The sequence below is a fragment of the Hipposideros armiger genome, unplaced genomic scaffold (assembly GCF_001890085.2).
Source record: "Hipposideros armiger isolate ML-2016 unplaced genomic scaffold, ASM189008v1 scaffold_63, whole genome shotgun sequence".
Lineage (NCBI taxonomy): Eukaryota > Metazoa > Chordata > Mammalia > Chiroptera > Hipposideridae > Hipposideros > Hipposideros armiger.
Window position 1 is genome coordinate 3,968,277 of NW_017731413.1, and position 16,056 is coordinate 3,984,332.

The 16,056-nt window shown below is 42.3% G+C and overlaps 1 protein-coding gene across 1 annotated transcript in view; it reads right to left on the reverse strand.

Moving 5' to 3' along the window:
• ELK3 (ETS transcription factor ELK3) overlaps window positions 1-9,933 on the reverse strand; it is a 76,217-nt gene extending 66,284 nt beyond the window's left edge. The window contains exon 1 of the mRNA XM_019641677.1: window positions 9,839-9,933. Within this exon, the coding sequence (XP_019497222.1) occupies window positions 9,839-9,926 (88 nt within the window). The 5' untranslated portion in view covers window positions 9,927-9,933. The remainder of the gene's footprint in view (window positions 1-9,838) is intronic.
• Between the last annotated feature and the right edge of the window lie 6,123 nt (window positions 9,934-16,056).

The following is a 16,056-nucleotide window of genomic DNA, read 5'->3' on the forward strand; positions in this document are numbered from 1 at the left end:
AAAAGGTTATGGCAATGGCTGAGCCAACATAGGTTCTTTTAGGTAAAATGTGTTTATATTACTATATACTCTCTGAAGACTCAATTCTCTCCTTGCTGCTTAGTTAGTTAGTTAGTTAGTAGTTAGTTAGTTAGTTAGTTAGTTAGTTAGTTAGTTTTTGAGTGTCCATTTTATGTCAAGACACCATCTGGGTATTTTGGGACACGTCAGTGAACCAAAAAGATGGAGACCACTGTCCTCAGAGAGTGTACATTCAAGGCGGAGAAGACAGGTCATAAACAACACACTTATGACTACTAAATTACATAGTATGTTGGAAAAATAGTGCTATGGAAAAATGCAATCAGAGCAGGCAAAGGGGTCACGTGAACAAGAGGAGGTCACGGCTTCCCCGAGAAGCTGAGAGTTGAGCAATTCCTTTGTTAAAAGTGATTTTCAAAATGGGTAAAATCATGGCTCTCCTATAGATAGAAAAATAAAGACATGTTCAAGATTTAATTTTACTCTTTAATCAAGGAGGGACCTAGGCAGACGTTAAAGGAGACTCTGAATAATAGAGGCGTTCCTAGATCAGGAACATTGAAATGAATGCACAAGTCAGACAAAATGGAATTTGCATACCGATCAACAAGAATTATTTTGCTATCAGTCATATATATAATTGACAGGGTTGTAAAACAGCTTCCATAAAGTCATTATCACATCATCCAGAGTTCTCTCTCTCGTCTAGACAATGCGGTTTTTCACTGAAGCACAATTATTTCCTACAATCTACAGCAGGTGAAGGAGTGAGCCATTTTTGTCTATTTAGAAGGTCACATAGTGGGTAACAGCCGATTCTGGGGACAGGCTCTGTTCAAATGCAAGTGCTGGCCCTGCCTGGCTGGGGGACTATGGGTAAGTTACTTAACCTTTCTGTGCCTCCATATGCTCATATGTAAAATGGGGATGATGATAATAAAAGTATCCCCCATACAGGGCTGATGTAAGGGTTACATGAGTTACTACTAATAACGCACTTGAACTATACCTTGTAAGTGCTAGTCAAATGCTTACTTTTTAAGCAACAGGGAAAGCTCTTCATAGAGCATGTTGTGAGATCATTTGGCCTCCACCTGGCCAGAGGCATCATTTAAATATTGTATCACTATGGTTCTCTGTTCGTTAGGCAGTGACCCCAATACAGGTTTTGAAATCTAGGGAGACTTGTCAGCTACTCAGTGACAGTTATTTATAAGGTGACTTGGAATATGTTTTTTTTTACACTGTCATCAAAAATGAAAGAACACAAATTTTTGAAAATTCTTGCAGAGGAGAACTCCCGGGCACATATCCTCTGATTCCTGCTTGAGAAACACTGGTTTAAAATGCTTAGCCTCAGGCTGTCAAGCTGTTGTGCCTCCAGCAAAGATGACTCTTGAGCGCCCACACCTCCCTCGGAGCTAGTTCTACTCCCATCACTCTTGTGCTCCTGGAGGGGGGAGGGGAGGCAAGTAGATGAGAGCTGTGGTGTCAGAAAGAGAAAAGGGTTCTAAACGGACAACCCAAGGGACAGCTAGGACAATCCTGGTTATGACTGCCGAAAATGGAGCCCAATGGGTACATTCACCGGGCCGGTCAGGACAACAGATGCAGAGGTGAGATGGGTGGAGGTGGCCCAAGAGGAAAGAACTTGGCTTCTAGACACAGAGTGGGTCAGACACTTTGATGGACTCTGAATGGTTCCTTTCCACCCTCGTTCTGTGTTTTCAACTCTTCCTGTTTTTAAAGAATGCAAAATATATCCTGGATTCATTCTTTAATCTGGATGGAGCCTCGAAGAGAAGGATGCTATAGATTGACGATATTGATCACCCAGATAATTCCCCAGGGCCCTCCTCTGTCTACTTGACAGCCGTCAGCCCACACAGCACTCCCCATCAGGTCAAGGGTACTAACCACCAATCCCCAGAGCACACTAATTCCAGTCAGGCTCATCTCCTCTGACCATGAGGGGTCTAATCCACAACCTGCACAAAAATGAAAGCTGCTCCCTTCTCAGGGGTGGAAAACAGGAACAACAATCATGAAACAGGGTAAAAGCAATAAAATGTAGTCACCATCCTGATGCTAAATCAGGTCGCTCAAAATAATCAGCACAAAGGGCAGGACAGAGAAGGTCAAAAGGCCACCCCATTCCTCCCAAATGGAAGTCATTTATATGTGCACATGTGAACACACTCATGCCAGGGGTCCTTTTACCCCTTACCATACTGCCGCGCGGTGTTAGTCATTCATTAATCTGTCTTTTCCAATTGTAACAGCCTTAGCTTTGTCTTCTCCATACATGGTGGGTATTATTTATGAAGTCTTTACCACATACCAAGCACTTTCCTGCATTATCTCATTTAATTGCCTCAACAGCCCTATGACTCAAATAGTTACTGTTCCCATTTTGCAGATGAGGAAATTGAGGCCCAACGGTGTACAAGTTAAGCCCCTAGAGAACAGTTTACTCAATGTTTGGCCAACATACCACTGAAAACTGTTGGTCACCAGTCCATGATGAGATACGTATAGAAATTGAAAGTATAGAGATTTCTAGTTGCAATTTGTCATTGTCACCACATGCAAGTATGTGATCAGTCGGCTCATCTGTTGGCACAAGCTATGGACTAGTGCAGTAGGACCACACTAAAACATGCAATATTCAAGGTTAGCTTTTCAACTGTAACCCAAAAGTGTATCAAAATCTGGAATTCACTGATTCCATAAGATGATTAAAATGTATCTATAACTTTATAGGATAAATTGTTGCAACTGGCACTAATGAAGGGTTACAGATGAACTTTTTAATGCAGCAATACTTGCTTGATTTTGGATGAAGTTTAAAAAATTAATATTCTGAGTTTGCTGAAATGTGTTTGAAAATCTCTTCCTCCATTCCTGTCAACATATCTCTGTGAGACTGGCTTCTCTCTGAGTGTAATTAAAACCAAACATAGAAACAGTTTCTATCCGTCATCCCCTATGAGGACCATTTTTGTACCCAACCTAGATTAAATCTGTTAGTCAGCAGGAAGCTCATTTGCCACCTTAAAAGTGAATCTTGATAAATATGGTGTTTGTTTACAGCGTGCTTATGGGCATTTAATATGGGGGCTCTCTCTCTATTTCATTTATAATTTTTTTGTTTGCTTACAATTACTGAAGAGCAAAACATTATCAGCATTAATAGTAATCTTCTGTACTGTCTTTACACACATTTTCAATGAATATGTTGTCTTTGTACTTACTTTCCCCATTATGTTTATTCTAATTATATTTATTGAAATACAATTTCATGCCTGTTAAATGTATAATTTAAAAAACTGCGCATTGTGTTTTAGAATCTTGGTTTTTTTATTTTCCTAGTAATTTATTTTTATTGTAGTTCATAAAATGATCCACGATATGTTGGAAATTTTAAAAAATTGGTCCCGGGCTGGCTGAGTGGCGCATTGGTTAGGAGTTGGCTTGGGACACCAGCTCTGAGCAGTAGGGTGCTGGTTCGGATCCCACATGAGGGCCAGTGACGCTGCACCCTCTACAGCTAAGATGGTGAATAACAGCTCAATCTGGAGCTGGGTTGCCGTTAGTCCCCGGCGATGGCATAGGCTGCAGTGGGGCTGGCTGGCAGCTGTCGTGAGTTACCATGATCCGCCATGAGCGGCTATCCAATGGCAGGCAACTGATCTGCCTCACCCGGGAAGAGCGCAATGATAATACCAACATGGGCCAGTGAAGCGACGTCCTCCACAGCTAGACTGAAGAACAAAAGGACAGCAACTTATCTGTTCCCCTTCCCCAATTCCCCAACGCTTTTTCCCTCCCCCAATTCCCCAACAAAATCTTTAAAAAAAAAACAAAACCGGCCCCTTTCCCCAGCTGGTTTGGGAAGCTCTGCTCTCGAATGCTGAGTCTGTGTGCACTGACCTTTGTTTTGCTGGCGGATGTCTCCCCAGCTCTTAGATCAGAGCCAGGTCACGGCAGGCACCCAACAAACATTTGTCAAACGAATGAATGCATACAAAACACTGAGGTCAGAGCGTGCCATGGCCTGTGCCCCGCACCACTCTGTACTACTGCCCCCCACCAAAAGCATGGAATGTGCATTAGGAGTAAGATTAGGCTAGCTGGAGAACGCGTTCTAGAGGAGTGAGCATGTGCCCAGCCTTATCTCAAGGGTGGGTAACATCTGAAAAGTGTGAGAGGACAGAGGCAGACGTTCCCCAAAGCAGGCAGGACAGGGGTGGGGGCAGCAATGGCAAATGCCAAAGCAGGAATCAGCCTCGGGGCCTGGAACGCAATGGACCTGCAGTTTACCCAGAGACAACCTCCCCTCTGAGCCTGAAGAACAGAAGTCGCCCAGTAGCAGGGGTTACTGTGCTCCTTCAAACTCCACCAAACCTCCAGCAACTGCTAGGCTGACAAGGGAGTTCCAGCCCAGAGCAACCAGCACTGCCTTGGCATCTGGAACCTATACCCCGAGGCAGATTCACAGTGAAGGAAATGCATCAGGGACCTTCACTTTGCACAAATCAAGGGGCACGAGTGATTTTCTGTTTCTAATTTTGGGGGGCTTTGTACAAAATAGGTTCCCCCAAATTGTTTACGCTTCAAGCCCCACAAAACCTGGACCTGCCCCTGTGGAAGTCCCTTTTCAGGTTGCCTCTTCGCGTCTACAAGTTGCTTTGCTCTTCTTGGAGGCGGGCATTGTTTATTTCTGCCACAAGGTGGCGCCAGACGTCTTAATGAAAGATGGGGCTGCACAGACTATGCAAAGCATGAGGTTTTTGCTTCTACTCTTAGAAGTCTGAATACTCACTTATTCTTCTTTCTATTGATGGCAACCTAACACTTGTCTTTGCATGTTCCTGAATTCATTTTTAAAGTTACACTGAGGTGGGAGCTGAGGGGGTAGAATTATAATCTTTGATTTTCTAAAGCTTCTATGAACTAAAGAAATTAGCCATCTTAAAAAAAAGTCAGAAATGAGAGAGGCCAAGGAAAGGAGAAAAACTCCTGCGTAAGAAATAAAGTAGGTGCTCCTGTAAGTACCTGTCTTTTTTTTGTTGTTGTTAAAACTTGCATGGTTAGAGAAATGAGGATGGATCTGAACACTTCATAATGCTCTTAAGTTCAACTCCTCTGTACCACTCATTATACGATCAGTATCCAAGAGAAAAGGCAGAAAACATTTCATTATATAAAACAAACCCTGTTCTTAAGTCAAGAAATTGGAAAACAACAATTTGTATTATATGAGGTCTACAATAACTCCTCAGCACAGAATAATTTCAAGGCATTAAGTAAATGAGGCTAACATTTGGTAATTATGCAGCCTGTACTTGAAATCTTGATTATTTTTGTGAGGTGGACATAAGATTCCTAAAATTTATTTTCAAAAGACATTTTAATTATGGTCAACCACTGCATTAAAAAATGCTTATCTGTGAGGTCAAGTTCATGTCCCTCAAAGCTCTTTTAATCTGTTTACAAATGTTTGTATTCTCATTCATTCTGTGACTATCTACAGATCGCCCATTTGTTGAAGAGCAAAGTGAACAGAAAAGAGGGAAAGTGGCCACTGCTCAGCCTATTTATTTACCCTTTATAGTTTGCAATGTTTTGCAAATACTGTTTTTCAAATAACTCTCCCATCTGAGGAAAGACAAAGATTTTTCAGGGGAAATCACTGAAGCCGCTGTAATAACAACATACCCATTTACTGTGTGTTTGACCCACACCTCTTTCTTTCTGAAACTGTGTTATCTCTGGATGAATTAGAAACAACTCTGTTGGTTCGTCGGTGACTTTTACATGAGAATTTCCTTTGGAAAAGTAAATGGATGGCTATATTAACTCCGGCTGGGAAAGTGTGTTTGAACCATTCTACTTCCTCCTACGTGGCGTCTAGTCGTGCCATTTCCTATCCAACCACACCACTGCACAACCCAGCCCTCTCTTACCCACATGGAGATGAGATGCGAAAGCACCTCTTCTTACTATAGGCTGCCTCACATGGTGCCTCTTTGATCCCTCATTTGGCAACATCCCAAAGCTTCCTAACATTCCTGGTACAGTGTTTGTTCTTCCTGAGCTAGCAGAAGGAGAAGTGGTGATCAAGCCACATGTTAAATAAATAACTGGTTGTCCCAGAAGCATACACCTATTACTCTGTACCTCAAAGAAGCAAGTCAATTTGACGAAGATGGTGAATGGGAAAAGCACAGCACAGTGCCCTGTACAGGATAAGCCTTCAGCAAAGCTATGTGTTGCTTTCACTGACGCCTTCTGTGAAGCCTTCAACATGGCTTCCACAAAGGGAGTTATTTGTTATTGTCAGCCACCATTTCATTAGCATCAACCAGCAATTCCAACGCAGCACCTGGTGAGCAACGGGCATTCCATGAATGTACAGTGAATCTCAATTTCCTCACGTTTGTCATTTACCCTTGATCTTAATTTCTGTACTACTGAGATGGGGATTGTAATGTCTGTCTGCAGACTCTTCTATAATGTATCAAAGAGCCTAGGCACAGAATAATTTCCTTTTTCTCTCCCCCCCCCCCAGGAGAAGGGTAGGCTACTTCTCCAGTGTCTTCTGACTGCCTGAACCCTGCATTTCCCCACATCGGGGAGCCACACAAGCACACAGAGTGTGCGATCTATAGTCTTCAACATACACATTTCCATTTAATCTCTTCTCTGAAAGCATCAGATACAATTTTATTGGGCAGTTAAAGGAACACAAGTTTGCTAGATCAAAGCAGCCAACTGGTCACCCAGCCTTCCCAAAGGGAGGCTGTAGTTCATTATAGCCACTCGGTTAACCACATCCACCTCCCTCGTATATCAACATGCCCAGGAAACAGATTTAGAAGTCCTGAGCACTGCAGGGAAAATCTTCCCAGGTAACCAATTGTATGTATTAAAAAGCAGACCATGTGTTGAAAGATGATTAGGGCTGTAAACATCAGAGGTTCCTACAATCTGGGACAGCGCCCAGCCCCCCCCCCCAGCCCCCCAATAGAGTCTCACATATAAGAACAGGCTCTGCTGACCATGCTTTTTCTTTCAACAGATGTGTTACTCCTTCCCAGACATTTCTGGACTAAAACCCAAACATTCACTTTCTTTGCAATTGTTTTTGTTGACTGTGTTGTTGGTGTGTGCGTTGGGATTCTGGCCTGAAGCACGTCGCCCTTCAATTCTCATACTTGGTTCTCATACTGAACATTCGGCTTCCTCTTCTGCAGGTTGCAGGCAGGAAACTGGAAAATGGGCCACAGGAAACCTGGCCTCCTACATCTGTCCCACTTTGTAATTGCAGCTCTGGTTTCATTTTGCCTTGTGTGTCAGTTCTGTTTTAACCCTCAACACGACAGCCAAACCCTGCTTTCTCAAAGAACACTGTTATTCTTATTGCCCAAGAAATCTCATGGAGGCTTTTTTTCCTCCCCAGAGTAATTAGGCCTTTGAATTAAACAGGGGGGAAAATACTAAACAATTCTAAGCACTTTTTAAAAACTTCTAAGTACTTTAATGTTAACCAAAATACCAAGCAAATTCTCCTAACAGTAGTCATTTGAATCAAAAGAGTATGGAACTAAAAAAAAAAAAAATGATTTGATCGATGTGATAAGGCGACCCATAAGTCCCCAGGGAAAATGCAAGACTATTTCATAATACTGTACACAGAAGAAGTTATTTTAGATAAATATGATTACTAGTGGTCCAAGACTACCGGACGACTTTTAACTTAACGAGGCTTTGAAAAACAACATAAGAAAATATGCTATAATCATACCTCCTTATAATCTCTCTCATTCTGATACTGTCTCAAATTGTTTCTTATACACATCACTATATGAAATTGTTGGTTTTATGGGTCAAAAACAGTCAAATACCAGCAGTCTCATACAGACAGCCTAAAGCATATAGTCACACAGAGAACAGACACATATGCACATGTATATACACATAATCACATCCCCAGGGCAGTATCTTCTACCTGTGTTTGGGCCACAGATTCTTTTGAGAATCTAAAATTTTCTAGGGGAAAAAAAAGATGTACTCATATAAAACATACTTCATTTCAGCAGGGTTTATAGAACCCTAAAGGTAATGTATAAATCTCAAATAAAGAGCCTCATTCTAAAGGAAATGCTAGCTACACTGCCCCCCCCCACCCAGCAATACTGTGAGTCCATGGAATCCTCAAGAATAGGGCTCATACCCCTCCCCCCAAAAAATCCGTTACTGCTTTACATAGGAGCTTTTCTTTTTTTTATTGCTAACATTTAATGCTCATTTATTATATACCAGGCATTGTGCTGAGTGCTTTATATGTGTTGTCTAAATTTAATACTTCATGAGGAAGTCGTGACTTAAGGTGAACTAAGATGCTTTTGGCCACAAGAGTGATATGAGCAGAGACTCCTACCCAGGTTCTTCATCACCACACCTAGTCCCTTTAGCGCAGGCCTCCTCTCTCATATGCACACCTCGCTGCTGCTAAGAGGAAAGTCTCATTTTAACCCAGAGGGTGATACAACATTCGCACTAGGAATCCCATCAGGAAATGTCCTTGTTTATGTCTGGCTTTGCCTCATCTGTGACTCCAGCGGTTCCAATAGGTTCTGTTTTAAGCAAGGAACTTTGAACCCGTCCCACCATCATTTTGTTTTTAAACCAATTTCCCTTTTTAAACGATCTGTATATTGGTTTAGCTATGCTCCGGGTGCACCTAACATTAAATAATCGAGGCTGGCTCTCGATTATGAAGACGAGATGTATGGACAGGAGCTGTACCTTTGGTAACTTCTGTCCCCCTCGGCACGACAGATGCATCCCCCCAGCTCAGTGTTTGCACACAGGATGGCGAAACGAAAGGATGAAAGTCAGAAGTGAGACAGAAGTGATCTAGTCTGGCCCCAGAGAGGGGCCCAACACCTGTGCACATTTCACATAACAATGAAATGAATCACGAGAAAGACTTCATGTGTGAACAGGGACAGACTGGGAACCCCACTGATTGCACATGATGGTACCTAGTGTGGCCCCTAGCACCTAGCAGGGGCTCAAAATTTTTCCTTTGAAAACAAACACCTCTGAGGAAGCCCTGTTTCAGGTTCTCAAAAAGCAGCATTTGGGATTTCACGGAGGATCATGACTTGCAAATGAAAAACACACACACAAAAAAACAAAAAACCATGCTGCTTTGCATTCAGTAAAACTCACTTAAAATCTTGCTAACTGTCCTTTGTGCTTCAATGGAAAGAGCTCCCCTATTTCCAGAGGATACATTCCCCCCATACTACCCTTGATTCTTTTACTTCATAGGCCTTTGAATGGAAAATCCATTACCGAAATTTTTGTACTTTAATATTAATAAAATTTGATCCTGTACACAGAGGAAAATGGTCAAACATGTAAATTCTCATCACAGCCCCAGCCTTGAAGAGTTGGATGATCTCAGGCAGGGATGTAAGCTTCTCTACGTTTCAACTTCTTTATCTGTAAAACAAGGCTATGGCTCACCCTACCCCCCCACCACACACGAGTGTTATCAAACTAAAAGAATTTTTACGATTAAAAGTATTTTGAAAGTAAAACATCTAAGTTATCTTTTAGATCAATACATTGCGCAAATGATCTCTAAAATCAGAAGGGAATATTGCCTTCAGCTTCAATAAAGCCTCAACAGAGATATTTTTAAAATCTGCGTTGTCTTAACATCAGAAAATGTTTATTTGCTTCGGTACCATGTTAAAATAGTTTTAGGAAATTTGAAACTAAAGGAAATCTTACATACCACTTCCACTAGAATGAAACCGCCATCTTTCAGATAAACTTGAAAGCTGTTCTGTGCTAAATAATAAGTTGGTGAAAGCCAAAAGCATCTACCCAGTATTAGTAAGAAGGCTTTTGCATGATACAAAATGATGGTGGTTTTTCCACATCCAGAAACTAAAACATTTCCTGCCAGAGCATCCTCCAAACTCTTCTATTGTGTTGAAACTGTAAAATCTTTCTAAATCAGGACTTCCTCCTATTATGCTTTAGAGGCGTCTTTCTGGGAAGGGTAGCTCCAAGGCAAAAGGTAGGAATTCCTGCAGCACCACCCAGTGGAAACATTAGAAAAAAAAAAAAAAAGGGCAAGATAAAGCATGTTTAAGAAACTTCTGGTCTTAGCTCTTCTAATTAAAAATCTGGACACTGCTTTTCTTCCATCAATGGCAACCAGCATTGCTTCACAATGGCGCTCTCCTTCCTCAGGCTGATCCTTAAAGGCCGTCCATGTAAATGACAGCCACGGTCACGCCTGCCCTGCCTCTCTCACACATGTGCACACACGCTGGGCCGACACCAGGGTCAGGGAGGAAAGCGTCCTGGGGGGGTCAGGTGTGGGCTGGGACAGGATCCCTTCCTCTCCGAAGGATCCCCAAGGGACCCTGGGGACCCGGAAATCTGCACAGCTGTGCTCGCATCCCAGTCGTGCTGCAGGGTTGGGCATTTCCTGACAGAAAGGTAACCATCTGTGCACCTCCCCCTTCCCCTGGCCCACCTCCAACATCTGCACAGCAATGCTACCTCCCCAGTTCCACCCTGGGGAAAGGTACAGAGCCTTTCCTCCCCTCATGGCCCGTATCTCCTGCCCCCCGACCCCCCGCCCCAAAACTCCCACCAGTATGAGCACTGTTTCTGCCACCCCAGGTCCCACAGCCTCTCCACAGGTCCACTCAGCGGGTCTCTAGTTCATTCACTGCCATCAGAACCTGTCTCTCATCACATGACACATCAGGCTGCTAACCTCAGGGATGGAACAGAGCAACAGGAATCCTGACCCTCTCCTTCTAGCTTTCCTTCTCAGAAAGCCCTGGCAGTGGCTTAAAAGAGGGAGAGAAGCCATATCTTCCCAGAGAAACTGGGAACTCTCTTGTCATCTATCAAACTTAAAATAATAAAGTACCATTTCTTCCATCATTTCTGAATGGTTAAGTCACTAAAGAAAACTGTCCCCAACATGAGCATTCCTGGGGAAGTCATCTTTCCCTCTTTCTGGAGTAAATCCACTTTATATGTCTTTTTAAAATAGCATACAGATACACAAAATGATGCTAGTTAGCTGATCTTGACATTGTTTTGATGTATATGATCAGTGTTAAAACTTTATAATATAGCATCTTTGAACTGCTAATTTACAGACGGCTAATAGTATTATAAACCTTTTTCTGAAATTTAACAGGTGCCAAAATATGTTGGTTCCTGGTAACGTCGAGATTTAGCTGGATAATATCAACATTAGCTCATCTTTGGGTTCTACTATACAGAGTATTCTTGCAAAAATAGTTATGAGTTTCGGGCATCAGTAACATCTTCTTTAGAGCTTTTTCAGAAGTACAAAGAGCTACCTTACAGGGGTGGTTACCTAACAAGGAACTGGACTCTTGCAAGTTTCTAGACTCTGGTCACTCTAGCTTCACTGCTTTTCTTTGGTGCTCTTCTCAGCAAAACTCTTGTTTAAGGTTTAGGAAATGCAAATTCTAGGTATAAACATGTATACATAAATCTGGTATGATAATATATTCACTTTGGAAGGGGTCTATAAAAAACAGTGACTCTGCAGTCTTCAAAATATCATCACCTGCTCATGTGGTGGACATCTGTGAGGGATCTTAGCTGCATCTGAAGTCATGAAGGTAGTAACTACCCCTTTTATAGCTTTACTCTCTCCACATGCATATGTTTCTCTTATATTTTTGTACATGGATATCAAGTCTAGCTACATGTGATGATTATAGTGCCGAATGCCGAGTTTCTTCTAAATGTAAACAAGGTCTTCTAATAAAGTCCTTTTTAACAGGAAGCAAAAATATAAGGGCGTGAAGGTAAAATGGCAAGCAAAAGGCATCTCATTTTTCACCGAATGTCTATTTAAAATCAAGCCTAACCTATAGGCAAGCTCCATTAAGTGGAACACATTTAAAATGTCTTGAGTGCAGTTATTTCTAAGAAAACTGCTGCAAAAGTAGACAGTAATTTCAAAATTAATCTCCTAATGCCTTACACTTAAAACCTATTTTTTATTAACCCCCAAAATGCACTGAATAAATGACTAAAATGACAAAACTGTCATCAAGTGGAAGATTGATGGTTCATTCATTTGGGTCAGGATGATGGTGCTGTATACACACATTTCCTTCAAGAGGCACCAAAGGCACAAGAGAATTGCTGTTGGTGGCATAAGCATCAAATGTCGGATACATGGCCCAAACTGTCCTTGTGGCCCCGAATTTCCATTGAGTCTACCATCTACTAACCTGGCTCAGCCCTGTTCGAAAAGACATACAACTTTTTACTCTCCGTACTACTTGTCCAATAACTGTTCAACATAATTGTATTAACCAGTACAAAATAACAGGCAGGTCCCGCTGCAGATGATCTTTCTTCCCTTGCTAAAGAAAGTCATTCTATAGTCTAATCACCTGGTGCCTGCATGATCCTCTAAGCCAAGGTCTTAAAGTTTCTAAAAGACAAATTAGTAGGTCTTCATATTTGGGTTAAAAAAAAAAAAAAAAAAAAAGCAAAGGATGTGGCCAAGCCTGGAGGGGGAGGCCGTTGTTGTGGTTCAGCTCTGATTTGAATCAAAGCAGTGCAACACTCATATGTGCGAACAGGGACTCCAGGCTTTTGAGAACTCCAGTACACTTGGGTCACTTTGTGTGATTCAAGACATCTGACAGCACATATTTTGGTAATGAAAGTAATTCCCTTTAAGACATTTTTAACTCTTCAAGATTACTCGCCTTATCCAAGTCGAAATAAATGCAGAATTGAACATCAGTGCTAAAACGCCTAGGTAAACGAGGCACCATCAAGGAATGTCAAGTGCTGCTGACTGAGCGACACTTCTGTTTTTGCCTCCACTCTCAAAGACGACGTCGGCCCATCCATAGGCATGTCAGCCCACCACTAGATGCTCGGCACAGATGTGATGGCATCTCTCTGCCTGGGGTTTAATCAGTTCCAACCCTGACTCAGAAGGTCACCTGGAGCATTTGGAGATGTTTGTTCTGAAATGCTTTTTAAAAAAGCAGTGCTCTACCACCCAACACCCTCTGGTCTAAATGATCACTATCTGAGACGTGGAAAACAGGCAGGGACATTAGCAGAAATCGCTTCTCTACCGATACTCATGAACTCTAGATTCCAGGGGATTTCAAAATGCAAGACCGTACAAGAAGATTGAGGCGCCGTCTCTCCAGACAGTCTTCCAAATAATATTAAATGGTTGGGTCCCTTCTTAAATGTTATCAGGGCTTGCTGAAATTATCAGGAACCTCAGCTTTCTCTTCTCCTGAAAATTATATAAATAAATCCAAGTTCTCCCCTGAGTTCTCACAGTGAAACAATGATTCTTTGGGGGTGGAGAAGCTTAGCTAACACTCTTTTATGCTCCCATCATCTGTACAGAGCTAGGGCTGGAATCCTACAGGAGAAGAGTGACTCTGTATAGAGATGGAGGTAAAAACTGAGGTTACATATTATCCCCCTCTCTTAGCCTCAGACATCCCTGTTGTTACCTACATGGATGGAGGCATACCCCGATCCATATAGACACACATACACCCACTCCTCATCGGCTGCCATTGTCTTTCATTTTCATATGAACTCCCATCAGGGCTTACATTTTTGGCTCTAAAGGCAAACCTTCCAAACTACATAAAGAGACAGTGGGGAAGTTACATTGCCCGTTCACTGAATATTAACCCGAGAAGTGCTCTTCTTAACTGTTACCATCTCTTGCTTACGAGAGTATCCTGATCTTTCCAGGTTCACTGTCATCCTTCTGAGGATGGTGAGAACTTACAGGTGCAGACAGTGTGGGGGAATTCCTGCAGTTACCCAGGAGCAGCACATCCTGGAACGAATTCCAGGGCTTGTTTGGTTGTTGTTGTTTTAATCTCTCTCTCTCTCTCTCTGCTGACAACTAAATGCAGGGGGGAAAATCTCCTTAATCATACATTCTGGTTAGTCAAGATTTGATTATCAACCTGCCCCTTGGCAAAACCCCAGCTGAAATTAACAGCAGATCTGGCCCTCCTGCTCCAAAAAAACAATTTAGGTAGTCATTCATCTTTTCATAATCACACAGGCAGAGTCTTTTATTATTTTTAGACTCAATCAGAAGCGTTATTCATTAATTACAGAAAGTAACAGAGAGACGCTACACACACAGGTGTTAGTATACATGAAGTAGGACTTTTAACTGTGAATAGTATGGAATTCAGCCCAAGGGAACTATAAAAACTTGATCAATTGAAGTCTTGATAAAGGCCTAATGATTGCTGTAAAACGATTAATTTTAACGTGGAAAGAACTTTACAATGAGATTCTTTCAAGCTGTACTATCCTATGAATTTCTTAATTATTAACCAACCATTCTTAGTGTGACGCTGATATCAACAATAGGCCTAAAGTTTGTCCTCTTGGATATTTAACAAACTAACCTGATTTCTGGACATCTATTTCTATTACGAGTCTGGACAAAAACTCTGGAAAACGATATGTCCTCTACAGAGAATCTTCTTGGCTATCTTTATGGGTTAACCGAGAGATATGCCTGTTATTAATCCAAATAACTTACTGTCTAGGAAAGAGTTGGATTTATGCATGTCAACAAAGTGCTTTGTCAAATCCAATAGCAAAAGGTGTGTGGGGGGGGTTGGGGGGCTATACTGACAAGTTTTTCCCTCCTCAGATTATTTTTAATTCAATGAGTGCTAGGCTTTGTATAAAGTGCTGGGATAAATACAAGGATGAGAAAAACAGATGCAGGCCCAGAGGGAGCTTACAGACTGATGTGCACAACAGACACGAAACACATCACGGCGCATAACACACGCAGGTATCCCTCACTATCTGAATCTAATGGATTCAAGAGTTTGGACAGTGAGGGATAATAAGGGCTATTGTGCTACTTGGTTCCGGAAGTTTGGATAAAGAGTCTTAATGAATATACTAAGGGACACCAGCCCTATCTCTAGAAATCTGTATCTGAAACTGTTCAGTACTGACGTTTGGATGGTAAGAATTTGGAGAGGGAGAATTCAGGTAATGAGGAAACTTAGAAATAAAGCCTATGACAAGGGCTCCGAAGACCCAGGACAGGTGACAGTGGGCTCGCTAGTCTGGGGGACCAACCAGCAAAGGCTTCCTCAGGGAAGAGATGGTTGACCTGGGACCTGAAGGATGACTACAGATTGGCTAGGCAAAGCAGAGTGAGGAAAGCTAATGGGAGTAGGGGTCGGAGAGAGGAATTTCTAGGAGAGAGAACAGCACTGGGCAAGGCCCAGCTGTCAAAGGGCACATTACACATTTGAGGAACTGAGGAAAGGCCAGTGTCACAGCTTGCAGTGCATGCTAAGGATTTTCGTCTATATCCTAGCTGAAGGCACCGGGAGATTTTAAGCAGAGGAGTGACATGGTCAGTCCTGAGTTTAAAGGGTTGCTCTAGCTTGTGGGTGGAGAAGGGAATTGGAGGGGCCAGGGGGAACATGGGACCTATGAGATACCACAGTCAAGGACGGGGATCATTTTCAAAGACTAGCCTAGCAGGAGGAAGGAGTCAGGACTTAACCATAAGGTGATGAAAACCTTATCTAGGCCTACTCAGCACTCAACCCAGAGACAGTCATTCATGTCCCCAACAATGAAGCAGTTGTGGGTCATTAGAAATAAGTGGTGCTTGTCACAAACCTCAAAAAAGGCATGAAAAGTAAGCACAGCAGCTAATACCGACATTCCCTCAGCCATTCCTTATTTAATAAGGGGCCAAAATGGGACCCAAGGGGAAACGTATGGGGAACCCCCTTCCCATCACAAAACAGTCCGTTTACATTGCTGTGTATGTCTAAAAGTCAGCTGTTTGGGGATGACGCAAAATTTACATTACACTTTCACAGCTCTTAGAAGAATTCAAATTCTTTACTCCAAAAAAGTAATACAATAGGACTTTTGCCTTGAAAG